The sequence below is a fragment of the Perca flavescens genome, chromosome 13 (assembly GCF_004354835.1).
Source record: "Perca flavescens isolate YP-PL-M2 chromosome 13, PFLA_1.0, whole genome shotgun sequence".
Classification (NCBI taxonomy): Eukaryota; Metazoa; Chordata; class Actinopteri; order Perciformes; family Percidae; genus Perca; species Perca flavescens.
In genome coordinates, this window is record NC_041343.1 from 14,596,384 (window position 1) to 14,623,650 (window position 27,267).

The window sequence follows — 27,267 nt, forward strand, 5'->3', positions numbered from 1 at the left end:
AATGCTTGCCATTTGTAATGAAGCTGACATTGTTTTGAAGTCCTTCTGATCATTTCTGCCACATGGAATACGGAGTGTTCAGTACCAAATGTTGATTTAAATGTGCGACATATCTTCATGTCAGTGCAATCAAATGTATCCAACTACATCACAACACTTTTCTCTTGATAATTAATAAGAAAGTATGTATATTATATATTCAAAATTAAATATTTGCATGTGTGATCTACAGTTGAATCACACATGGTTCTGGTTTCAACATTAAATCTGATAATATGTAGCCAGTTTAAGAGAGAAAACAAGCAAATTAACTGCAGGTAACCTGAACTCCAGTGACTCTATGGCAGAGACTGTCTGAAAGAAGTTGGCTCAAATGAAATACGGGACCCGTATCTCTTCACTGATATGAAGTGTATTAATGAAGGATGTTTAAAGCTGGCATAGGTCATGTGAAATTATTACTGACTTTCCCCTGTAGCTGTACCCCTACACACACACACACACACACACACACACACACACACACACACACACACACACACACACACACACACACACACACACACACACACACACACACACACACACACACACACACACACACACACACACATAAATATGCCACCTTGAGATGTGACAATCTGCGAGTAGCAATGTTTCTTCACAGAGCCATTAGTCATGCAGGCAAAGGTTGGGTCCAGAGTCCCAGAGTCACTCTCTTACATCAGCTGGTCACTGCAGGTGTAAGTGTGGCCTGATTGTGCTCCATGGAAGGACTAGAGGAAAGGAAACCATGCCTAAAGCTGGGCAGGGAAAAATCACAGGCTCTTTAGTTTTGTCACTTTCTCCTCTTCGCTCCTGAAGTTTCTGCTTCAAAATGAGCATGTGTTCTTTTTCGTTTTTTTCCACTGTATTTTCTTAGTTTGGGGAGCGACTGCTGCCAAACAAGACATATGACACAAAGAGATGTGCACATTTGGTACACACTCGCACACACACACACCCACACATACGCACACACACTTGTGATGGACTGCTCTACATGTACAGAGTGCTGGAAAAGTAAACAAGGAGGCAAGGTCTTTTCAGCAGCATGGGCCGAGAGGCTGCAAGGCCAGATGTCCATCCTACATATGAGGCCTGGGGGTCATTTATCCTTTTGCTGTCACGGTAAGTCACAAAAACCATCCCCCCTCCTTGTGCTGTCACTGTAACGTCACCCACCATCCATACACCCAAGCCCCTGCCCCCATGAACGCACGCATCACAGGCAGGGCTCCAGCCTCGGGTGGGGACACAGGTCACACCCTAGCGACTGCTGTTCTTTATGGCTTCCTTCGCAGCTACAATCAGAGGCGTCAGGCTGGATAGAGGCTTCGCCAGTTTGAGGAAAGAATGCTGCAGAGGACAGACAGGATAATAATGGAGATGTGGAGCCAAAGGGAGATGTATGCACATTTAGAATTATGAATAGTTGGCATTTAGTGATGATTTGGTGACATCTGCCGGACATGAACGTGTGTGTATATGCGTGTTGAGGATCTAGTCTCGCTTTTACCTGGAGCAGCTCCTTGGCAGAGCCTCTGCGGTCCACATCCATCTCCAGACAGCGGTTGAGGAAGTCTCTGAACACAGATGACAGCCTCTCTGGGTTCTGCAGCTCTGGAGTCCCGTTGGTAGCTATCAGGTACAGCGCCTGGTGAGATGGATGAGGTCAAACCATGAGACCATGAAATGAGGGCAACATAGGAAAAGAATTCTGAATTTTTCATCTCCATGCATACTGCATTACCACTAGGGAGCTAACATGAGTCCTGTGTTGTGGCTGCACTTTGTGTCTTACCCTGAGTGGATTCTCATTCAGGTAGGGCGGTTCTCCCTCCACCATCTCTATTGCCATGATCCCCAGGGACCAGATATCCACTTTTGGGCCATAAGCCTTCCGAGTCACCACCTCTGGTGCCATCCAGTAGGGCGTTCCCACCATCGTGCTGCGCTTGTTCTGCTCTGGAGTGATCTGGGCACAGAAGCCAAAGTCGGCTGCAGAGGGAGACAGAGGAAGACAGGTGCAGTGGTGTGTTATAGTCTTTCATTTAACACACTACCATCACTCTTAACATCTCACACTTCTCTCTCAAAAATGGTGCAATTTTACTGTAACTCTACCACACTAAAGCCAAGAGCAAATTTACATGTTTGAACAAAAAAGCGAAGACTTACTGAGCTTGACGGATCCATCCATCCCCAAGAGGATGTTGTCACTTTTTATATCTCTATGGATCACCTGGTTGGAGTGTAGGAAGTCCAGGGCTTGAAGACACTAAAGATAGAGAAAAGAAAGCTTAATAATATACCTAATTGACACCCACACGTACAAAGGGAAGCCTGTACTACACACACATTTGGTCTTTTTCTCCTGGCTGCGGAAGTATTCATATTTTTTTTTTTATATTTGCATGTGCCCACCTATATGTAAGGTTCAGCTCGCCGTAGCCACAGAAATAGTGGGCGGTGTTGCTGATGTCTAAACTTGACTTCTTACCTCTCTGCAGACTGCAGCAATCTGGCCCTCGTCCATGCAGGTCTCAGTCACTACATCTGTCAGCGAGCCACCGGCCAAATACTCCATCACCACCCATAGCTCATCTCCTACCAAGTAACTAAAACAAGCGAGAATGAAAAATACAGTTTTAGATTAGATAATACTTTATTCATCCCACAATGGGGAAATTCACTTAGTGTGACATGCATTTCATATTGGGGTTTTCAGTTCAGTCGTTGCTTTGACAAATCAATAATCTAGGCACGCTGGTTGACACATATGCAGAAAATGAGAACAAAATGTCTGAAGAAGAAGAGCATAGAGCAGCATCTTTAAATTTTAAGATGTACTGTGGGCTTCATGATGCAGAGTCAATTACAACACACAGAAGGTGCTCAAGCATGTTACTGCCAGCTGTGAACAGCAGCAGAAAGACCAATGTTATGAAATCAGATCTGAGTGGAACAGATGCTAAAAATCTGCTAGAAACTGAGTTATTGTATACTAAAATTCTTCTCCATGTTCTAAAACAGTAGGTGGCAGTCATGTACCGAATGATGAATGCTGACCACCATATACAGGGAAAAGGAGAAAGAAGAAGGAGATGAAAAAGAAGAAAAGGGATCTGAAAAGCTCAGAGGATCCTTCAATGTAATTTATGGTAACAACATGTCTGACCTTTTCCGAGTTCTAACCACAAATTAGTTGCTATTGGCAAATTAATATTAGATACATTAATAGTGCTGCATGAGCTTATTAGTGTTTAACCATCTTAGAAAAACAAAACATGCAAACAATTATTTTACATATGCCACTAAAGCTATAATAACTGTGCTATATAGCTGGTAATGTCTTGTTAGAGAAACTTAATTGACAGCAACAAATGTGAGGATGTGCTGCTCTCCTCTCTATTATATAACATTGAATAGCTTTAGGTTTTGGACTGCTGGTTGGACAAAATAAGCCATTTGAAGATGCCACTAGGAAAATATATTTCCTTGGTGTGATATGTGACCCTGCATGTGAAAACTCACCTGTCCAGGTAGTTCACTATATTGGAGTTTTTGTTTTCCCTCATCACCAAGATCTCATTGATGATCAGCTCTTTCTTGGGCTGCTGCTGCAGGTTCATCTGCTTGATGGCCACCTGACAAAACAGATGAGGAATTTGTGGCTCAGAACAAGAGAATGCCTGATGGCTTAGTAAGGAAAAAATAAATAAATATACAGTGTGTGAATGTTTTATATCAACATCAGAACCTGACTTACCTCTTGGCCAGTTGCTATGTCAATGGCAGTGTACACAGTGCCAGACGCTCTGGTAAAACACAAGATCAGAATCACATTCTTGTTATTGCAATTGTTTTAAATTACTTATTGACAAAAAACTAAATGGTGTTATCATAGTATTACTCTTTAGTCTATACAGTGTGAGGTAGCTTTGAAAATTCTTATTCTTATTATTTATTGAAAAGATTCAAGAGACGTATAGCATATAAGACCAATTCTAAGTTGCATGCATCAGATGTACTACTTAAAAAACAGACAACAGACTGCTGGCCTATCAAAAACTTGATTAAACCTGAGTCTTGATGAGTTAAAGTAATGTTTTGGTGCTTCACTAACAAACTGTCTGTGCTTATTTTACCAAAGAAAGCTAAGTGCTATTAAATGACCTTAGCAGTGATGAGCACAAAGATCTAGGAAATTTATGGTTTCCAATAGCTGGCCAAAGGAATGGTATGCAGCCATTCCGTCCTTATTTGGAAGTGTAACTCATGATACTAAAAACATTCAGCTGTGAACTTAGTTCTTCTGGTCTTTCCTCTTTCTCTTGCTGCCAGCTACACCTGCGTTTAGTCAGAAGCTATGAATAATGATGCATATTTCCTGCTACTGATAAGTTAAAGATAACCCGGCAGAGAGTAAATAGACAGTTATCTAATGTTTAACGCAGGAGCTTCCTGATCAAATATGGAAATAGTGAGAATGTCAGAGCAGATAACAACTGCACAGACTTTATCTGCGCATATGTGTAAAACACAGAAAGACAAGTTGAGAGACAGACAGAGAGAGAGAGTGTGAGGAAGAGAGATAATCTGGCCCATAGCCATTTCAGAAAACAGTTCTCATTTCCTCTCTACTTACTTTCTCCCAGTCCTTCAACCTAACCATCCCTCTGCCTCTGTCTCACTAAAGTGGTCACTACAGCTCCATCTCTCCTGGCGACACTGACTGCTTCTTAAATTGCTCTATTTTAATAACTGTGATGACTGGTTTATGGTTGATGGACTCACCCTTGTCCTATTTTCTCGAAGCGTGTGTACTTCTTTTTGGGATCCCCCACGCTCACAATACTCCCTGAGTCAGAGACAAAGTAGATATATTATAATGATTGAGCTGGTGTGGGCGCACACAATCATGACAGCTTTTTAAACAAACACACTCATACACAGAAAACATCACGGCAGAACCATGTCTGCCCTTCTATTTCAGACTTACCCTAGATTCCTCTCTACTTCATGTCGGTACTTTGGGCTGAAGTTACGTTGCAGAGACAGGAGCGGTCTAGGCACGGCAACAATCAATAACAAAAAGTCCCTCTTTGTCCAAATTTGATTACATTAGTGCTCCCTGTTCTTTTGCATAATTCTTGTAAATACACAGAATTAGTGCACTAGAAGTACAAAGTAATATGCCACTGGAAACCAAATATCCAGCCTGTCTTCTAATCACCACAGAGGGAATTATCCGACTCTGAGGTCGTGTCCTCAATGTTGCTTTTGGGAATGTGTGGATAAACTTAGGAGGACATTCTACAAATTTGGATGATTATGATATTTTAAAAGATGAGAAAAATCAAGAGATTCATGGTTTTTCACAACCAAAATAGTTCCTGTCAGTGTGGAGAAGGCTTTTATATTGATGGAGACACAATACACAGAAAATAAATTTGAACAACTGAACTAAACTAAAAAAATATATATATATATATATATATATATATATATATATATATATATATATATATATATATATATATATATATATATATATATATACATCATCACATTTTATAAGCTGTTTTGTTGGTGAATAAAAAATGTCTTAGGCACATACTGAGTCTCTCCAGAATCTCCTCATCTGTCATTTTGGACTTCTTCCTCTGACGGTCAGTGTGGCGATACATTGTGCTGGACGTGTTATCCGGCTGGACCTGCGACTCTGGTGGAGTCACCACTTCTTTCACAGGGGTGGGAGGCTTTGGGTCCATGACAGAGCGTGTGTAGATCTGCGAGGAGAAAAGAGTCAAAGAAATGCAGAGGGGATTTTGCATTTGCAGCAGAATGATTTCACCCATCGTGCCATATAAACTCACAGATTTGGTGTGCTCAGGCCGAGGTGCGATGACCGGGGGCAGCTCGTCGTCATCGTCCTCTTCTTCCTCTTCCTCCTCCTCTTCTTCTTCTTCCTCATCCTCCTCTTCTGACACAGGGGGAGCGATAGGGGGCTCTGACGATGATGTTTTGGCAGCCTAGAGGGTAGAGACGTAAGTGAGTCTGGATGCATGTGCCATGTAGCAGCATAGAATAAAAAAAAATAAAAGAGTATCTTCCCCAAATTAAACAAATGTACACAGTTTACCACAGTAAACAGCCTGCAAACACCAAACCAGCCATTAAGTTCTGGCCAGTTGAGTTTCAAAAGATACTGTGTCTAACATACAAGCTGTAGTGATGGCAAATTCATTTTTTAAATTGTATATAACCATATAACAGAGTCAGATCATATCAACATGTTATTCAAAAGTGACATAAACAAAATACAGTTAATCTGTTGTTAAATTGTCGGGAGCAATTGTGTTAAAAGTGAAGGGAAAATTATTATCATCAAATTATTATTATGAGTCCAGTAGGAGCTAAAGAGACAAGCATTAAAAGTGAGGTGCCATTGTGCTAATAAGAGAAAACATGCAGCCACATTGCAGTAATGAGCAATATGTTGATGAAGTGTAGACATCCTCTTGATATGGTAGATACTTTTTAACACGTCTGATTAATAAGCCTCAGGCATATTTATTATGCCTAATGCTCAGCCTTTATTTCCCCCATCCAAAACTCTGCTAGCCTTGGATCATCTTCCTCTTATGGAGTGGAAACATTTCCGCTCTCGTCATGCATAAATGAAGCAGTGGAGCTTAGTTCTAGTGATTAAAAAAGAAAGGGTCTACTAAAGAAAAGTCTCAGTCCTCCATTCAGACATACTGGGCCTCTGACCCACTCCAAGGAGGGCTGGGCCAAGACTGCAGTGCAGAAATGAGTGTCTAGCTAACTGTAAGCATGTGTGTTTTTAGTTTTTTTTTTTTTTACAGAGCCATGCGGTAATGTCTACAATGGTAATGAAGGCACGTTATTGGCAGTTGTAAAGAATATGAGCTCACACATGCATTATAACCCTCTGTGGCATGCGCCCCTGCCCTGCCATTTCAGAGACGGTCCATTTAAAAAATATATATATATATATATATATAGATAAGAGGTGCTCTTGTGGAAGATAATAAATACATCAGTAACATTACTAACTAATAGATCCTATCATACCCCCCATGATCAATACAGAGAGTGATGATGCGTTTAAAATCAAATATATGTATATGGGTTTTGCATTAGCCTGTTTGAATAATCTAAATTAGGAGATCAAATTTAGCTTCAAAGCCAATGCACGGATACATCATGTGGAAAGTAATATGGAGGAGTTACCTTGTCAAATAATGCGCTGCAGGTTCTAAGGCTGACAGGAGGCCCAGATGACAGCAGTCGGTTCTGAATGTGAAGGTTGAAAATGGATTTACTCAAAACAAACCCACACAATGTTTAAGAGTAAGTGGACTTAAGGGGAGGGGGGATGGAGGGCAGGGGTACGCTACTGAGGGATGGACAATAGGTCCGCAAATTGTCCTCCTGACACCCAGCATGAGCAGAGGACATGATGGAGACAAAAAATGCCACCTGAGGACTGTCCTTGCCCACGCCTAGAACATATTTTCAGATTTCTTGTATGAAATGTTATTTTAATCAGCTTTAATTTGAACGCTACTATAAGGACCGTAAGGACTTCCACTTCTGTTCACGCGCCCAGTGTCGTGTTCTTATAGCTGATTTGAAATTTCCCGATAACATGTTTAGGATGCAATCCATTAGACGCCTCAATTATTGTCATAAGCACCCCGCATGGTGACAGATGTGTTACAAAAGCTAACTTTCCCACTATATATGTTTGTTCACTTTTGAGCACACATTTTGACATCACTAAGTTTCAGTTTCAGTTTTAAATATCTCCTTCCATTAGCTGGCAGGAAAGCTTTGTTAGTGAAACCAATGTTGTGGTATTCACTTAGATAATGTCTAAGTCTTAGACATTATGGTACAAATATATATATAAAAAAAGATGTGCATTTTATTACTGCAGAAAGTTTTGGATAGTTGAGCATAATTGTTACTCAGACAGAAAAAATGGTTTCACTGTTAATAAAAGAACTGGCTCCATACCGCTCTGGTGAAGATGAAGTGGCTGCTCTCATTGATCCGAATGGACAAATGCTGTTTTCTCTAATACTATTAAACCTTTATGACCATCATAATTATAATCCTGTAAATGAATAAACATTGTGTCATGTCCATGCAATTCTTGTTGACTTCTGAACATCAACTAATTTCCAATTAACTGTCTATGTGGGGATTAAACTGTTGCATTTTGGAAGCTTCTTACTTTAAAGCCTGAGAATTATTGACAGACTGTTTTAGGACTAACAATGACAGAGCTATGGGGCTGTTCGACCTGAATTAATTAACAACAATTTGATTCATCTGATTATACTGAGCTGCTACAATGCTGTATATAAACATATATACTGACTTGATAATTCCAAAATTATTTAGTTACAGATACATATTATTATTCAGCTGCACTTCTGTTTACTAAAGTAGATAAAAGGCAGGATTGGCACCTAAACTGCATGAACCACTTCTCTTATAATCCATCACAAGTAATTATAAATCCTAAAACAGCCGAATTGCAGCCTCCATGCACCAACCATGCTGGATCCTAGGGTTTCTGTGAAGTTAAACAGTAAGGTAAACAACCCACAAGAGATGAAATATCAATGTTAGGTAAAGCTCACACACTATGAGAAATGTGTTAATGCTGTAAACTTTGTTACACGAACAGTGGTCGAGCTGTCTGTGTTGTTGACAGATGAGTCCTGTGGTCTGACACTCAGACAGAAAGCTAAAGTTAAATATCCAGGACTTACTGGTTGGTAGTAGATCTAATATAAAAAAGGAAATATATGACTTAATGGATGGCTTAACAGGGGAAACTGTAACACCAGGACAGAAACACCCAGACCAAGATATCAATCATTTAAAGCAGCAACAAAGAGGCACTACAATTGAGTCTGAAACCCTGCCAATGTATCTTAAGCTTCATCTCCATGTCTTGTGTATTATAAAAGCAAAGTGTTTGTTTCCTTCCAAAACAATTTCTTAGGTGACTCTATTGTTTGGTAGAGGTGGACAATAAGAACAATATTTACCATGTTAGAGTGGACATCGGACACAGGAAGTAAAGTCTTACTACGAGATCCTAGAATCTAAAATTTAATACAACTTTTGGTCCGACCAAAGCTTGAATTAGGATGCAACACAGTGTCCCTCGCGGCATTATCTGCAGTTATAAATGTATGCTGAACATAGCTGAAACATGGCTGAAACATGGCTCAAATGCAAGCTCAAAGAAGTTGAATAAAACCCTACGATCTTACAATATGACTAGTGGATAGTAGTCTACTTTCCATCTGACTTAAAAAGGTTCTATTTGGTCTTAAATCCTTAATGACAAGACAAGAAAACTGCAGAGTAGACATGGATTGTAGTAGGCGATAGGAAGAGCAAAGCAAGTTGCTTAAAGAAAAACAACACACCAGCTCTCTAATATTTACCTGCATTGCAGGTTAGTAGAAGTTGGTGTTCAAAACACGTAGCTCATGATGGGATACTTAAGAGTTTGCTTCTACAGACCAAATATTGGCACCCTCTCCTGTAGCTCTGCTTGCCGGAGACAGTGCGGACCAAACCTAGGATGGAATCCGTGTCACCGTAGTCAATAGCTGAGTCACCTCAGCACGCCGAGGACCACTATGACAGTCCAAAGCTGACACGCTCTCAAATACCCTCACTGGGCTCGCACAACCTTTTAGACTCACTTCCACACCCCCTTGCCCTTTATTGGCAAATAGCTCTTTCAAGCAATAGCCCTGCATTAAGTGATCCCATTGTAATTTGCCTGAGGCAGCGAATCCCACTGAACAGACTTGGATTTCACTTCTTCACCCGGCTGAGCGTGTTCAGGCCAAGGCATTCAAAGCATAGATTACTCTGGTCAAAGCCAAGAATGAGGTCAGCACAGCGGGAGTCCTTCTAGATGCAGTTGAGCCTCCAGTGGAGTTTGTCTATGGGTATTTAAAATCTGGTTGAGTAGATTGGAAAAATAAACAATGAGCAGCAGAGGCTCTCACAGCAGCCACCGTTTCCGTGCAGGAGCTGCAGACTGATTGGCATGTATGCAAAATTCAGGGCATTATGCCACATAGTGAGGGCAGTAAGCCTCTAGAGGGAAGCGCACACATTTTGCCCATTAGAGGAAGAAGTCTGTGCAAATACATGCTGGAGAGTTACACAGTCTATCCCAGAAATCCCAGACAGAGTTAGTGATAGTAAAGTGAGAAACATTTACTGTGGTGTAGGTCGAGAGGCATAATTGCTCATGAGGTTGAAGTGGATGAAATAAAGCCACATAATGTTGCAACTTACCTGTTTAATTATTACACTGTTACATATAAATCATGAATAAATATATCTTTGAGTTGAGCGATTGTCCAATGAAATATGACAGAGATGACTAAGAACCAGAAATTGGGTGGATTAGTACTTTTAGTTTTTTTTTTTTCTATAATAACCACACAGTCTAGGGAATTCAAGATATGTAGTGTGCAGCAATAACATTCCTAATACTAAATACTAAAAGGGGAGTGTTTAATTAGCAACATCATGATTTATTTACTAATTTGAAGGTGTAATCTATATTCTTAATAATCATCAAATGTATTATTTAGGCTTATAACTAACACTAATCAAAGTAAGCTTCGATATAAAAGAACTCACCAGAGTGTTTGCTGCTATGTACCCATGTGCTGACTTGTCTGAAACAGAAAAGAACATTATAATCTTTTGTATTAGACATAAGAATAAATATGAAATGTTTTTGTTATATTGGTGGTGGTTATTTTATTTTGTCAGTATTTTGGTGTTTACCTCCCGAGGTAAAGCTCATGTATTTCTGGTTGTTGACGGTCTCTTTGGAGTCGTAGAACTTTAAGACGTCTAACACAGCCTGCGGGTTCTTTTTCTGCTCCAGCTTGGTGATGTTCGAGGTCTGTAGGAGACGTGCCCATTGCTCTGGGATACCCTGCACAAACAGATAGAGTGCAATGTTAAAAATGTTATCATTTTAGCTACAATATTCAAGTTTTGTTGTGAGGAAAGAGTGTGGGTTGTTAATAGTCCTTCAATCACAGCCAGAAATGGTTGAAGATGTAGTGTGAGCCATACTTAGGTGAACACTAGACACTGGACAATAAGTGGTCACTACAGCTGTCAATCAACCCAACATATCCCCAAACTCTTTAACCCTTACTTAACCTTACTGGAGCCAACTTTGCAGTTCCAACCCTGCTTCCAGTCTTTGTGCTAAGCTTAGCTAACTGGCTGTAGTTTCATATTTAACGGAAATAATGAGAGTAGTATCGGGCTTCTCATCTAACTCTTAGCAAGAAAGTAGTAGAAAACATCTACTACAACTACTCTTGTAAGGCATTTTTGCACTTTTTTAGCCTATGTTTGCATGTTTCAATGCCCACTGGTGGACATTAGGCCTTTTACAGTGGGCTGAATGTAGATCAACAATAGGTTTCATTCATGCAATCTTTGTAAACTTGTGGATATTTTTACACTTAAAGCAACTGTTGAAAGAAATAGTCTACTGTTCTGTGGAAGCAAAAAAAGATGATACTTGGATGAGGATGAAGGAGCAAGTCAACAGTAATATACTGTATCCTCCCAGAAAACCATAAAGTAAGTGAAATCAAAGTGGTTTGGATTAAAACTGTGGAGCTCTGTGTGTCATGAGCACAACGCTTATCAAATGGACAAGGAAGTATTTGTTACTGAAAAAGACCAAAAGACATGCAGTACTTCTCAGTGAAAAAGTGGTTTTACAGGGGAATGATGATAAGTCTTGTATTTCTCAGCCATTATTTCATTTGAAAAGAATTCCTTTCAGGTCTAAACAAAGATGACTAAACACGATTTACAGATTAGGCCTGGTATGGTCTTTGTCCATGTTACAGTATAACGGTTCCATTATACAGTACATGAACCTGTTTATGTGTTTTCATTCTTTATAGCATGATATCATTGCTATTCCCATAACAGAGGATTACCTCAATGATAACGGATTACCATATACATGGTGTAGAAAACAATATAATAAACATATAAATAATATAATAAACTTATATAATGCAATATGATGCGATTAATTACAATAACTTCCCCTGCAACAGCTTTTCCTTCCAGTATATAAGAAGAACAAAATCCAAGGTACAACATACTGTACATAATACACATCAGTAAAGCTGAATAAACATAGCTGTTGAATCAAAAACAGAACATTGAAAGCTTTATAAGCTTTGTTTTGGAGCTATTGCATTGAACCGCTCACTAGATTGTGTCAAACAGATGAGTCTAGTGTCTAAGTATAATACTCCTAACATATTATATCTACTTAGAGCCCCTAATTGTTGTGATTTGGTATAAAGTATAAAAACAAGAAAAAAACACTTCCAGGTCTTCTCTATGAATAACTCAGTTCAGCGTAAAGAACATTAAACAGAGAATAAAAGAAGGAAATACTGTGTCATGGTATAATATATCTAGGCTTGTGTAAGAATAAAACATCTACTGCCAACAGAAACTGCAGCTAGAATGTAATTTACCAAGAAACGCTAAAGGATTCCAGTGCAGTTTTCACCTGATAGGGGAGATAGAGTGATTGTCATTCAAGTCACTTGTATTGCCAACTTTATGTGGAGGATACTATATATCATTAGTTGACTTCTTCGCCTGAGGGAATTGTGACTTTAGAAACGTGTGCCTGGGACTCTGCTTTCAGATAGGAGCAGGATCAGTCCCTGCTAATATGCCTGATTGTCAGGTGAAAGAGATACTCACTGTGAATTCTCCTGTTACAGCATCAAAGCCAACATGAATGGTGTGTTCAAAGTCTGAGGGTAGGGATATCTCAGGACGTTCCTTCTCCTTCTTCTTGTTAGCTGCAGCAAACAAACAAAAAGTGATTACAAGCTGAGTATTTTTTATACAGAGGTAAACTAGTAAAGGATGTGAATCAATGTGGGGCAGAGCGTGAGGGTGACGTGTGGGGGAGGATACTTACTCTTGTCTCCCCCGGGGAAGATGGAGCGCAGGCGGACTTTCTTGTTTTTCTCTTCAGGAGCCATTGGAAGCGGTTTAGAGGCGTGATTCAGTGATGAAGAGTCTCGGGAACTACTGTTCATTCTCAAGGGGGGGGCTGGTGGTTTCTCTTCAATATCAACACTATCAGACATCTTTAGTAGCACTCACAATGTCCTATGAGAGAGAGAAAGAGAGAGATGGAGGAGTTTGGTGTTAAAGAATCTGGGTATAGATCAGTCGGGACTCGTGAAGGTTACAAAATCTCTCTGGATGCTCCAAACATAGCAACCTTGAATTTGGACTAGTGCTTAGCCATAGTAAGTGCAAAAAAATACAATTACATCAAGGGACTAAATTATTCTGTCAATATCAAGGATGACAAAGGCGTGAGATGCATATTCTATTAAAAATGGCAGAAAATAGTATAAAATTGGCCATAGGAATCAGAGCCAGATGTAATGTTTTAAGCTTGCTTATTTTGTCCAAAACCCAAAGATATTGAATTCACATTTGAGTTTTTGTTGATTTGTCTTTTCAATTCATTCTTTCAGCAGTCATACAAGGTTCACTTTTTTTTTTGCTTGAGACTATAAAAATCTTCTATTTCTCACAAAAGTCTGACATTAATTAGTTTTGTACACAGACTACTGATACACGTGGGCTCCAGCTATAGGAAAGTGACATATAGGAGTTGCAGAGGCCGAGGTGAATTCCTTGTCTGTGGCTGGTTTCTGAAGCAGCAGAATTGGGGAAATATGAATGTGACAAAGTCATGTCAAGACTTAAGTTAGCTGAATTCAGACAGATCTAACACTTACAGAAGACTCCTAGTTACACTTTCAAAGTATTGTATTTTTAGAGCTTTGGCCTATTTTAGCACTGTAACATGAGGAATTCTGTTACATCGACACTGGCTGCAGGTCTAAAACAATTCTCTGCTAACACATCTGAGTCTGATGTCCGGTGGGTCTGTTCAGCTGTGAAAACAGTAACCAGGAGTTGATTCTAAGAGAAACTGGCAAGAGTAAACATTCCCATCACTCATCCTCTCATCTTCCATCTACCCATCCCACTACCATCTTAAACTCCTTCACTGCCTCACCCTGAGGCCAAGCCCATCATGTGATGTGCAGCACAACCGTCCCAGAAAGCGGGCCATCCAGGCCGCCCCCTTAGTCGAGACCTACATTACCAGACAAAGACCACTCCTCAGCTCTTACACAGTGCTCACTGCCTCTGACAAATTACACATGTGCCATCACAGTGGCCTTTACAATTTTATGTAACCATCTTCGTGCACAAGGCAAAATCTGGTTGGTTACACCCTACTTTTGGTTAACTTCCCAAAAGAGCTTGTATTGAATGAAGGAATTAGATTAGTGAGAAAGAAATACTATATATTGATTATGAGAAGCCATGATTTAATCAAATATGTCAACAGTAACAGCATACTCTTCTTGTGAATCATATTTGCAACTAATGTTTCCTGTTTGGACAGGACAACCAGAACCAATAGAATCTTACAGAATGGGTTCACTGTCTTTGTCTTTAACTCTGCAGTGACTCCTTCAAAGCAACACAATTATTAACAGATGGGTATTTCAATTGTATCTCCATAAGAGCGGAACAGTCTCTCATCTGATCTAACAGTTTTTTCCCCCCTTGGATAACATCAACCATTAATGTGTGTTTAGACTTATTCTAAGGTTTTATTCATATAAACCAGACTACAAAATATCTGCCAATACTAATTATCTGACAAAAGTCTTTAAGATCAAACATTGGTCTGCCATAAAAGACAAACACAATCTTGTTGTTTCCTAATAAACTGGACAGTGTTTTTGTTCCCCGCTGCTGGTGGTGTAATGAGAATAACAATTGTGTTTCACTTGGCAAGAGAATGTAACACAGAAACTGCATTGTGATCATTTCAATTGGACAAACTGTTCGATCATCACTGCAGGAAATGATTTGGTAGATAGCGAAGCCATACTTTTTTGGCCTTTAGTATCAGAGCTGGCTGTGGATGAACTGTCATGCAACTAACGGCGGGACACGGGTTATACACTGAACAAGCGTGAGGGGGGCATCCACCGTGAAGTGTGGAACATGATAAAAAGAAAGATTTAAAAAACATTGCATCTCTTTTAAGATGATTTTCATGGCGTATTTCCATATATACTGGAAGTGTTGGTGGTGGTGGTTGACTCTGCTGGCAGTTTCTACCATCTTGGGTGAGTTCCAGGTGAAAGTCCTGACAACAGCAGCAAACAGGTTCTCTTAGGATGAAGGTTAGGCGTGTCACTAACAACAAAACCCAGTGAAACTCTGCGGTTTACAAAGTTATGTCACAATATCGACAGAGAGCAACAGGGAGTTGCTGACAACATGGCTATCATAAAAAAATCTACAGGAAGTAGCCAGGAAAAGAAAGAAGACATAGTGGTATGTCACTGAAACCTTACAGTGCCTGCCACATGACAAAGAAGCCCAAATTTAAAGTTAAAGGGTCGTAATGATACATACAATTACTGTAAGTGTTTCAGCTTAATCAGCATAACATATATCCATTGTCTAGAGTTGTTTTCTATTACAAAGACACATGCAAGTGGCTCTGCCCTGTTGAGACTAATGTAGCTGTGAATGATGCCCCTGTTTAACCATTAACATAAACTTTTGAACACATTCTTGCTAGCTACAGTATGTCACACAGCTTTTATATAGTCATGCACAGAAGTGGATTCACTAACATGTGCACATGGCACAAGCAAGACCTGACAGCAGCAACTGGGATCTAATCAATAAGGTCATTATCTGGTCTGCAAATACAGAAGAAAAGAATCAATGGCTGCGACATCCAATCATGACGAAGTGATCAGAGGTTGTGAACCATTTAAACCTCAAATTTATATTTTCTTGAGAATTTGGGTGAAGTCTTGGCTTCGTCGATACTCAGGCGCTCCCTGGGAGGATGCAACGCAGACTACCCTTACATAAAGCAGTGAGGGTAAAGCGCATGCTCATTAATATGATAATTTCATACAACACCTGCCATTGGAGAGCAGTGTGAATGAATTATGTACTCTTCAGTATCTGACTATATCAGGCAGCAGCGAGAATCTGTGCCACAAGCTAAAGAATACAGCAGGAAACCACAAGAAACCGAATGAATTTATATGTTACAAACTCTGGTTGTCACTGCTGTGTGGCTATTTGGCTAATCTCGTGCAGCAGCAGCAGCAGCAGACAGCTAAGGATGGCAGATTCATGGAGGCCCAGACGTTACTTGATTCTTCTCTCACATAAAACACTGACCTATTTACTATGCAGACTGACAGGCAGTCAGTTAGTCAGTCATTCAGTCAGTGAGTGCACTGTCCCTGAAACAAGCATCTCCTATTTCTGAAACACACATAAGCTAGTCTCTCAACATTATAAATCAACTCTACGTCTGAGGCTGAACTATTTCAGCAGACAACGTGAAAAAATATCATTAAGAGACCAATTTCTGTCAGCTGTAACACTGATCCACAATAAGAAATTACAACCCCAAACCTCACTGTGCTTAGCTTGCTTTGGTAGGAATTGACAATATTCAGTATGAATGCACGTGTCTAAAAAAAAAAAACAGAACCACCGCAGAGACACCACCTCAACTCAGATATTACTGAGGATGTTTTCACATTTCTCTTCCATAAAATATTAATCTATCTATGAAGAGCAGGCATTTTCTCTGCTCTTTCAAACATTAATGCAGAATTTGAATGGCTAACAGAGGAAGAGGCTCTAATCTTGAGCCCATGGCGGCCCAGTAATGGCCCGCAGTGGGGGGAGGGCTCCATAAGCCCGGCTCTTTGCCCCTGATTAGGACACACACTCTGTTGGACTTTGCTTTAGCTCTGAGTGTGCTTCTTTGAAGGATGCTGATTACTTGGATGGGATGGACAGCTAGAGGGCATTCAAAGGATAAGGAGGAAGGGGGGATACTCCAGAGCTGCAGTTTACCATTGTTATCTCCTTTATCTTGGTGCTGTTCATACAGTACTTTTACTGGCCACCGGAGAGTGTTTTATAGACACAGAGTCAGTAAAGTTGGCCCATTCTACTATGAGCAAGAACAAAAAAAGACAAGGCTAGTTCACTTGACAACCTTCATATAATACAGACACTTCACCCAGACATTAAAGCACTGGAGGCCGACGACACACAGATGTCAACATGCTGCAGTGACGCTCCTCTCTCACATGGTTGGTAAGAATAAAACACACAGAGTCAAAATGCAGATGCCATCCCCCTTTCATTTCAAATGAAGGTTGGGGGAGGAGGCGTTTGGTGTTATAGTACAATTTTGCTCAAGTAAAATTTATGGTCATAAGATTAAAACCTCATGTGGTCAAACATGGCACAGCATCACAAGGAAATCATCTTATCTAGTTTAAGTTTCATTTATTTATTTTTAGTTTATAGAAAAACCGAACATAAGGATGATTGAAAAAAACATTTTTAATGTCGTTTTTTTACTTACTGAGCGTTGACAACTAATGGTTATTATGTTATTAAACAGATATTATCCTGAAGATTCATTACTTCTACATTTGAGTCCAGTCTCCCTGGGACTTATGTTCACATGGGTGTGTACCAGAGTTTGTGTAACAGACCTGGAATTAATGAACGTAATCCAGGCTTTTGCAGAATCGCCAAATTTTAACATTGATGTCTGGGGACAGGGTTCCGGCTTTAAGTCTTAAAGGAGTAGTTTGACATTTGGGGGAATACGCTTATTTGCTGTCTTGCAGAGAGTTAGATGAAAACATTGATACCACTCTTTACTATCAGTATGGGACATATTAGCTTAGTTTAGCACATAGACTGGAAACAGGGGGAAACAGTTAGCCTGGCTCTGTCCAAAGGTATCTAAATCCGCCTACCGCAACCTCTAAAGCTCACTGATTAGCATGTTATATCTTGTTTGTTTAATCTGCAACATGTTTGCACGTATAAAGTCAGACTCAGTAGATTAGTGACTAAAAGAGCTGACATTTGACATTCTTAAGCCAACACAAAACATACACCGGATCTGGAATTTACAAAACATCAAAATACAGCTGCTGACCGATGCATCCAATTTTTGTCTGTGACTTGGTAAACTGTGATATAAAAATGTTTGACATATCAGCTTTTGTCTGATTAGGCTCAACCTCTCCGGTTTGGTCCCCCTCCTGCAAAACTCTACTTTACATACAGCTGCCAACATTTGGTTCATGAAAAGGACAAGTCACAGCAATCTCATCAGTTTGCTTACAACAGGTGGCAGGTGAGACAGGGGCATGTGCGTTTTCCTCAACTCGACAACCGAGCATAAATCTTGTTGAGTTCACTGTAAGTACACAAGTTCCTGTCTCATATTTAATGGGGACGTTTGATTGTGGAAAGAACAATTCTGAGAGGTAGCAAATATCTATATACACAGTAACAAAAAAAATACAAACTCACTAACATATAAATGATACTTGAGCAAGAGCTTGATAAAAGCTCCATTACATATTCATACATATTGATTCAGTGTTGTCATGAAGTGTGAAATTGTATTTTTCACTGCTTGTCAATTGCATAACAGCAGTAGAATCATGTCTTGCATTATTGAAAAAAAAGAAGTCAAAATCAAACTTTTTCTTCCAACTTCTAATTTAGCTGATACACATGCCTTGAAAGAAAGCTATGGAAATGTTGAAGATGCACATCTTTTAATCATGTTAGTATAAAAGGCTTATACCTATTCATAATATGCTAACTAGAGCATGATTACATAATATCAAAAGCAAACCTAATGGGTGCAAGAGTTCCAACTTTAAATACCAGTTCACACTGACACATTGCATCCCTCAGAGATAAAAAAAAAACAACAGAAAAACATGTTGATTCAGATACAATATTATCCTATTAAAGATTAGTTTTATTAAGACAGAACCTGACAACAAACACTACACAGTGCATAAAAATCCCTAATCAGTAACCAGTGATCTATTATTAGCCAACAGCCAGATGTCTATGTCTGTTCTTGTTTTACTTCATCGTGGCATTTTTATTAATGGATTGTCTAGAAAGGTTAGATAACCAAGTGTTATTATAGCCTATGAACATCCTGGTGACTTTTTTTGACCTTATATATTACTGTTCGGTTTCCATGCAAATATCACACAAATTGCAGAGCAAAACTGGAACTGAAATTGAACTTAAACTGGGTCAAACAGCAGTTTTTCAAACAACTTGTTTTTTCTATAGTGGATATAAAGATGAAAGATACAAAATCTACCACGTATCTCAGAGTGAGCAGCTTAAGGTGAGAGATGGTTTTTCCTACAACACAGTATTTTCTGATTTCATGCTCATTTAATCTAAATGAAATTACTACAAAACACCTTTTGTCTGGATGTTAAAATCCTACATTGATCTTGTCCATTGCTAATTAGCAAAAAAATAAAAATGATGATAATAACCTCACACAAATTACTCTCAAAAACTCAAAACATTCAGTGATCTTACCACACAATATCAGACTTACTAACCCTCGGCTCTCACATGTTTATTCATCACAGTCTACAATCCACCATGCCTCTCATTTTAACAGGCATCTTTCTTTTACTAGCTTGAGAGCTCACTCTGTCATTTAATATTGAGTTTGGTTGAACCTGCCCCAGTGTAACTCTTTCTAACCACACATGCATGTATATGTGCGCACACACACACACACACACACACACACACACACACACACACACACACACACACACACACACACACACACACACACACACACACACACACACACACACAATGTCTTAAACCGGTCATGCTAGTTTCCTCATTTTCAACCGATTTTTGTATCAACATCTCAAAATCGTTTTCTGATGTAAGTTAATTAGCTGTGTGCACACACGTCTTTTTTGATAAACAACATTAAATTAAAAGCATTACATAAACTACTAACAATCAAAACTGAAAAAAACTGCTGTGCACTGTGTTCTGACAGTTTGAGAGGCTCTCTCTGGATAAGTTATCGGTAGAATAAAAGTGAACAGTTTATTCAGTTAGGTTGGAAACGTCTATTAAAATGGACTACCAGGAGTAGCTCATTCTCTCAAGTGGACAAAACTATTAAAAACTTGATAAAATTAGCTAAAATTAGCTACCTTATTTACACTACTCGTTGATTGTTTTGAGAGATTATTCCTTCCTGACAGAAAGGCCTTATTTTATTCAAAGCACATTTCTATAACTGTTAGTTCATTCTAATTGGCATTTCCTGCCTGACAAAGCCTATTTATCATCCTAGTACACAAGGATAGCTTTTCTATTCTCACTGACAGAATGAACGGGACCTCACTTAACAGAATGCCTTATTTTTAATCACATTTGATAGTACATCTTGAAATATTAAGTATTTCTGCATTAATGTTCTACTCTTAACCCTGTATTCAAGATTTCAGAAATTGTTATTATGAAATTGGCATGCATTCAGGTCCAATAAAGACGCAAGATGGATGCAGTTTGTGGTTGCAGTTTGGTCCAGTGGTTTATGTCAGCAGCAACTCAATACCTTTTTATGGCATTTTGCCTTTATTTGAAAGTTGGTTGTGGAGACTTACTGTACAGGAAACAGTGGGATAATCAAACAGAAGACATTGCAGTTATAAATCATGTGTCTTGGACCACTATGCCTCAGGGATGACCAAAACCTTGAATATTTCATATAATGACATCCCAAGTAACTCATAGTTATGCACAATGTTGGTGGCTGCAACCCATGAATACACTGTAAGTAACAACCCATACCAGTTTCCAAGATGATAAGCAACACACCAACGTTCCCCCTGTCCTTCACACTAACACATTATCAGCCAACCCTCAATATAAGCATCTTTGAGTGTCAAATATTATACTGTAGAATTTGAATTTCATATCTTACCTTGAACTTGAAAAAAACATTTGCATGGGAACATGTCAGCAATCAAGACAGGCCTACTAGGTTTGGTGTCATATCATCACAAAATAAGCAAACAACTCCCTGGCTACTTTGCTCCAGGTTGGCTTGTTACTCCAAAAGCGACGATTTGAGTTACATTAACTCTGTGTCTGATAAAGATGTGAGCACCAAGCACATGTAAGGTTGCCCATCACGTATTGTCCGCTATAAGGTACCAAAGTGTGTGTGTGTTTTTTTTTTTTTTTTTTTTGCATTAGTGTGGCATGGGTGGGCATGTTTGAGTGCCAGCTGGAGGCAGAGAGGGGAGTGGATTCCCTCCTGCAATGCCAGCTGGTGCACCTGCTCTGAGTCAAGTTGAAAGGGTTAAAATGCACCCGTTAGATGGGAAGAGAAAACCAATACGTACATGCTGCCAATACCTTTCCAGCAATGTATAGTTTGTATGTATGCAAGGTCAGTTGATTCTTTTGAGATTAAGCATATATATATATAGCTTATCTCCAATGTGTCTCTATATCTCTGTATCATGTTCTACAACTATACTGCACAAAATATAGTCTAGCTGTTACAGTACTACAACTAGGCGTGCATTTAATTTTAATGTCTCCCCTGCCAAACACATATAGCTGCGTTATGATTTTGCATAGCAAACACTGCCACAGGACTAATACTTATGTCAACAAGTGAATCAACTGAGAGGTTGTGTTCTGCCACACACAGTAGTTGCACATCCATGCAGCTGAATTCCTTGTTGTTTATTTTTAAGGGAAATTAAACAGTGACAGGACTGCTCTAAGTGATCTTGAGCTCGAAGGTGTTATTTGTGTGTGACACATGAGTAATTCCCTTCTACCTGGAGTTACAAATCTTGGATCATGTTTGTCATGACCACAGCTTTCCTATATCAAAATACCAAAACTGTGCCTGTGGTTGTATTCAGTAAATCAACTTAATTGTGAGCATACTTGTTTAATGTCATTGACAAATCTTGATCAAACATGAGGCTTGCTGCATTTAAACTCCAGTTGAAATGAAAGTCTTATTAAGCGTTTTGTATAGATATTATAGCTGAAGCATTTGTGAAAGTCTCCCCTCAGGAGAAACAGCACAAATATACAAAACAGAACAAGGGCCAAAATGTGAGTTTATAACAATTCTTCTTATGGAAATAACAGAGAAACAGTTACCGTTTGAAAAAAGTTTGAGGTATTTCTTTTAATTCACTCTTACATTCTGCAGTCTGTTTACCTTAAAACAAATTCAAGTTCAGATGCCCCTCTGCAACTCTCTGCAAACTCTTGACCCAGCGCAACTTGTTAATCTCTTAAACCCCCTGAACCTGTTTCCTTCTCTGCAACATTTCATCCTTTTCTTCTCGACAGTCTCTATCCAGCTGGAATGGGTGAAGACACCCATTGCATCAACTTACTGTAAAGACTTTAACCCCTCTAACTCTCCGGGAATCTCAAATCCTCCCAAGACATTTCTCTTCACTATCTTGAAGCCATATTTCCTATTAGTGTTTGTTACATCAGAAACAGTGTCACAGAAAAACTATCCTGGTCACAAATTGAGGGATTTTACACACACACACACACACACACACACACACACACACACACACACACACACACACACACACACACACACACACACACACACACACACATTCTATTCTAAGTAGCAACAGACATCAAGTAGGGAGATTACGGAGGGAGCTGTGTCAATGTGTCAGTGTGTGAGTGTTTCTTCTGTGTGTGTCTCTCTCTCTCTCTCTCTCTCTCTCTCTCTCTCTCTCTCTCTCTCTCTCTCTCTCTCTCTCTCTCTCTCTCTCTCTCCATCCATCTCTCTCACTTATTCCCCCTCCCCTTTCTGAGACAAAATGGCCAGATGGCTTCCAATCCTACATGCTAATCCACAACACACAGACTGTAGCTCTGACACACCTACCACAAGACTACAGTCCTGCTTTAGACAGCTATGCCCTTAAGCACACCCAAACAGCCCACATGAGGCCACTACACATTTATAAACTGTCAACAAGACTCCTAGCCGATAACTTCACAGAACAATAGCAGCATAACTCATCCAGACTAAGTCCTCAGCAGATGGAGGCCTACTTGTATGTGTTGTGTGTCCTGCTATCATATTTCAGGCAGCCCAGTTAGCAGGCTATAGGCCAAGATGAGGTTCTGTGTCTATTGCTTTTGTTAGCTGAGGTGAGGTAAGAGAAGCTGTGTGTGTTAGGTTACACTGGCCAGTGGAAAACAAGGGGAAGCCCAGAACTGCTGCACACTAATAGCCATGGAGACGTACAGGCAGATATACTGAAAAAAGAAATGGTTCACATTGCTTCAGTGTACAAAAAATTTCTGATTGTATGTGTTGTTTATATGATTATGTTAAATAAATGTGCAGGGCAATTTATGCGGTGGCAGATTAAATATTAACAACTTCATTTTGGTCATCCGGGTCTGGGCAGACGATCATATTAAAAACTTAAATAAAACAAATGAAACATCAACTAGTACATATATCCAAGTGGCCAAGAGATAAGGAGGTCCTGGTGTGTATAGTACTGCAAAACATACCTGTCTGACAAATCAAGCTAGAATAAAACATTATTTAAGCAAAATGTCATGTTTATTTTGTTACGCAGAAAAAGCCATACCATCATATTTCACATTGCATACAAAGATACTGTAAATAACAATCTAAATGTGGATTTTGTAATCTATATTCTGATGATTAAGTTGATGATTTTCCGTCATGTTTCACTGCCTTTAATCTTACAAGGCAATTCTATCTAATGGTTGGTGTCCACAGAAAGTATTGGATTAAAACAAATAATAATGTTTTGGTTATGCAAGTTGATCACAAGGGTCAGTTTGTTAAGACACTGCCTAAAAAGCCAAGCCACAATAAGCTTGGATTTTGCCTACACAATTAATGTTGACACTGTAAACAGTATGCTATTTAGGTGCAGCTTTATTTTTATTTTTATTAATGTACAGAATATCAGAGCTGACACGTTACCACCTTTTGCAAATATAACATTTTCATGAGATGCCTGTAACACAGAGACAAAGACCTATGTAAAAACATTCAACTGATGCTAAGCAGCTTTAAAATACAGAGCTGTAACAGACCTGTGCAGATAAAAGGTGTGATGAATATATAATGCTTGTGGCAAGTGTAGCACATCGTCTAAGACCCAGAGCGGCAGCCAATTATCCAGCAATGGTTTCACAGATCAGTTGAACAGCAGGATGTATAAATACCAAACACGTTAATGGTATATCACAGCATCGCTGTCTGATTGTCTCTGACACTGCATTAGATTACAACTGTAGGGCTGGTGTTTTCTGCCAAGCAAAGTGCTGTCTAATGTAATGAGCTGTACCGACTCAAACTATTTTATGCACCAACAACATTATTTTCAAACAGAAATAACAGTTTAGATCATCAAATAATGTTGAGCTGAACTGAAGGACAAAGGTGGGGCCATAGTGGTGGTGATGGTGGTTATAGGGACACTTCAAATTTCTGAAAAGATAGCAGTGGACACAATACAAACCCTTGGGTGAACACATTGAAAGGAGTGCAGTCATGGTGTGTGGACAGATAGATTAGTGATGAATGGAAGGGCATATATCACATCTACTGTATATCAGTATAACGGGCCAATGTTCAAAGGGAGTAGCACCTTCAGCATCCCATCCCCCAATTCCCCTCTACAATCATCTCACCCTCCCTCGATCACTGACATGACTCCCTAACATCCCTCTTTCACACGACAGTCCGACAACAGGTCTCCCATCAGGCCCTGCTTCTCACAAACTGGAGGATGACTTTGCTCCCTTAGAGATGAATCTCCCTCTGCATAAGCTCTGACACCACAATCTAAATCAGCAGAGGTGATGAGGAGACATTCACAACTGTAGCCAATCCTTACATTCTCCTCCACCACCGATGGCTGTGGAAGAATCCGAGGCAGAATAGCTCAGCTTTTACAGGACCGGCCCCTACCCCCACTCCGCTCCCCAATGAAGTCAGGTGACCAGATGTTGTATATCTCCCTGTCACTACAGCCTCCATGAAACTGCTACACACATCCATGTTAAAGCCAGGAGACAGAGGCACGTCTCTGTTCTCTCTCTCTCTGGTCATTGAACGAAATAAATGGAAATAAAAGCAATTTCTTTAGCAAACACTCCCTAGAAAGGCCATAAGTGAGGCAGTGCAGAGATAACAAAAGAGCATCTATCAGCATATTAGGCATCCATCACCCCCCATCCACAGCATATACAACTCTGATCCATCCGTCAGCCTCGGGTCTACAGACCCAAAATAGCATTGCTTCTTTTTTGTGCCAGTGTTGCCACTGCAGCTGCTGCATTTCTCCAGGACTGACACACACACACACACACACACACACACACACACACACACACACACACACACACACACACACACACACACACACACACGCCACCATTGATTCTAACACCTCCCCATCAATAAAGATGCTATTTGCGAGAGGCACAAGGGAGTGCATACAGAAATGATGTGATGCAGAGGGGGGTATAGGATCATATAAATACATCTCTAGCCCATCTGATGCAGGCATCCATTTCCATCTCGCCCTCACGGACACACTGCTGATGAAACAGCTGCCTTCTTAGCAGGGCAGAATGCAGAGTAGAAGAAGGAGGAAAAAAGGCTACAAAGCACCCCTACATACACAGCCTCCCCCTCTCCTCTCCTCTCCTCTCCTCTCCTCTCCTATCCTCCCTCCTCTGCCTCCCCCCTCAACATCCCCTATTGCCATACACAGAGAGGGAATTACCTGAAATATGTCTTCACATTCTCTTGCTCAGTGTTTCGCCTTTGAGCCCGGAGCTCTGGTAGATTCATCGTCAACCGTACAGGCCTAATGACAGTTTACAGGCAGGATTGCCATTCTCTTGTCAGACCAGTTCCTGACCCTAAAAGCAAGCTTGTTCGGCAGGCTGGATGCTTCACTGGCTGCTCACTGTTCCCTAGCCCATGATGTCATCCACCCTGCTTTGCTCATTGGCTGACAGGCTGAATATCAATGCAGGAAGCGAGTCTGGGGGAGGAGGGAGCCAACGGGCAGACAGAGTTGGTTTTCTGTTTAACAGAACAAACCTGATGAGTGAGAAAGCCAGGAGGGAGGGGTTACATGTCTAGCTCAGGGGCTGCTCTATCTTGCAAACCTCTTAATACTATAAGGATGTTGCAAAGTTGTTTTTACTGTATGTGCAAAATTCTGACTGAAACCTGACAAAGCATTTAAAAAGGGCTGTGTTTGATGCACTGGTTCCTTTAAGAAGTTATAGTTTTACAATGTATTGATCACATGGCACAATACAGCATTTAAGTAAGTACATTTTGAAATACATATTAAAATATGATAATAATTTGGTCAAAAAGTGCTAAATACAAAAAGCAGTACACAACTAATCCCATTCTGAAATCTCTGCATTTTGAAAATGTCTCAAATTTATCACAAACACCATACACCCTGATTTTATTATTTATCTGTGGTAAATGGAATAGTACACTTTTATTTTGTGTAGGAATGGGGATTCTTTAATTTTACGTTATCTTTCTCACAATAGAGATAATACGCATCTGTTAATTCTGGCAATAAGTACACAGTTTTCTTTCTTTGACAGGTAGTCTGGCAGAACATGTACTGTTGATATGATGTTAATTTACCGTATTGCTAAATTTTTACCCCTATTATATACGTTTATGTATATATCTATTTCCAAATTTTTGGAAATGATACCAATATTTAAACCAAATATTTTCCTAAACGCTAAGACTGATCTGCCAAACACCTACAGATTTCTTTTTTCACAGTATAAAAGTGACTCTGGGTTCGTGAGCAGGCGGAGACAACAAACAAAATACTCACTGCATTTGCCCTAATTTGCCTATGATGTCATCTTTTTCCTCTATCTCATCTGTGATTGGCTGACTGGCACAGCATCTGCTCAGTCTCATGGCTAGTGCTTCAAGCCCAAGGTGGAGGCCTATCTGAGGCTCCGTGAATCATGGCTGGTTGTCCTGACAACCCCTGTAATGTCGATTCCTTGTCAAAGCGTAATATGGCTGTT

General features: G+C 39.9%; 1 protein-coding gene across 2 annotated transcripts; it reads right to left on the reverse strand.

Moving 5' to 3' along the window:
* Positions 1-581: 581 nt before the first annotated feature.
* LOC114566551 (serine/threonine-protein kinase PAK 3) lies at positions 582-26,157 on the reverse strand. Of its 2 annotated transcripts, XM_028595094.1 has the most exons (16): positions 25,968-26,157; positions 13,115-13,308; positions 12,892-12,992; positions 10,915-11,068; positions 10,765-10,802; positions 7,303-7,365; positions 5,922-6,077; positions 5,663-5,834; positions 4,840-4,903; positions 3,812-3,860; positions 3,577-3,689; positions 2,543-2,660; positions 2,221-2,320; positions 1,844-2,040; positions 1,559-1,696; positions 582-1,398 (listed from the first exon to the last, which is right to left on the reverse strand). In XM_028595094.1, exons 2-16 carry the CDS (start codon positions 13,284-13,286, stop codon positions 1,309-1,311), a joined length of 1,725 nt encoding a protein of 574 aa, XP_028450895.1. In that variant the 5' UTR covers positions 13,287-13,308; positions 25,968-26,157; the 3' UTR covers positions 582-1,308. The 2 variants fall into 2 exon arrangements, with proteins under 2 accessions (XP_028450895.1, XP_028450896.1); XM_028595095.1 differs by lacking the exon at positions 7,303-7,365.
* Between the last annotated feature and the right edge of the window lie 1,110 nt (positions 26,158-27,267).

Excerpts from the sequence above, each read along its gene's own strand:
- LOC114566551 (XM_028595094.1), bottom strand. The coding sequence starts at position 13,286 with ATGTCTGATAGTGTTGATATTGAAGAGAAACCACCAGCCCCCCCCTTG. Across the intron at positions 6,078-7,302 it reads GCAGCGCATTATTTGACAAG|GCTGCCAAAACATCATCGTC; the intron begins GTAACTCCTCCA and ends TCTACCCTCTAG. Across the intron at positions 3,690-3,811 it reads ACATAGCAACTGGCCAAGAG|GTGGCCATCAAGCAGATGAA; the intron begins GTAAGTCAGGTT and ends CTGTTTTGTCAG.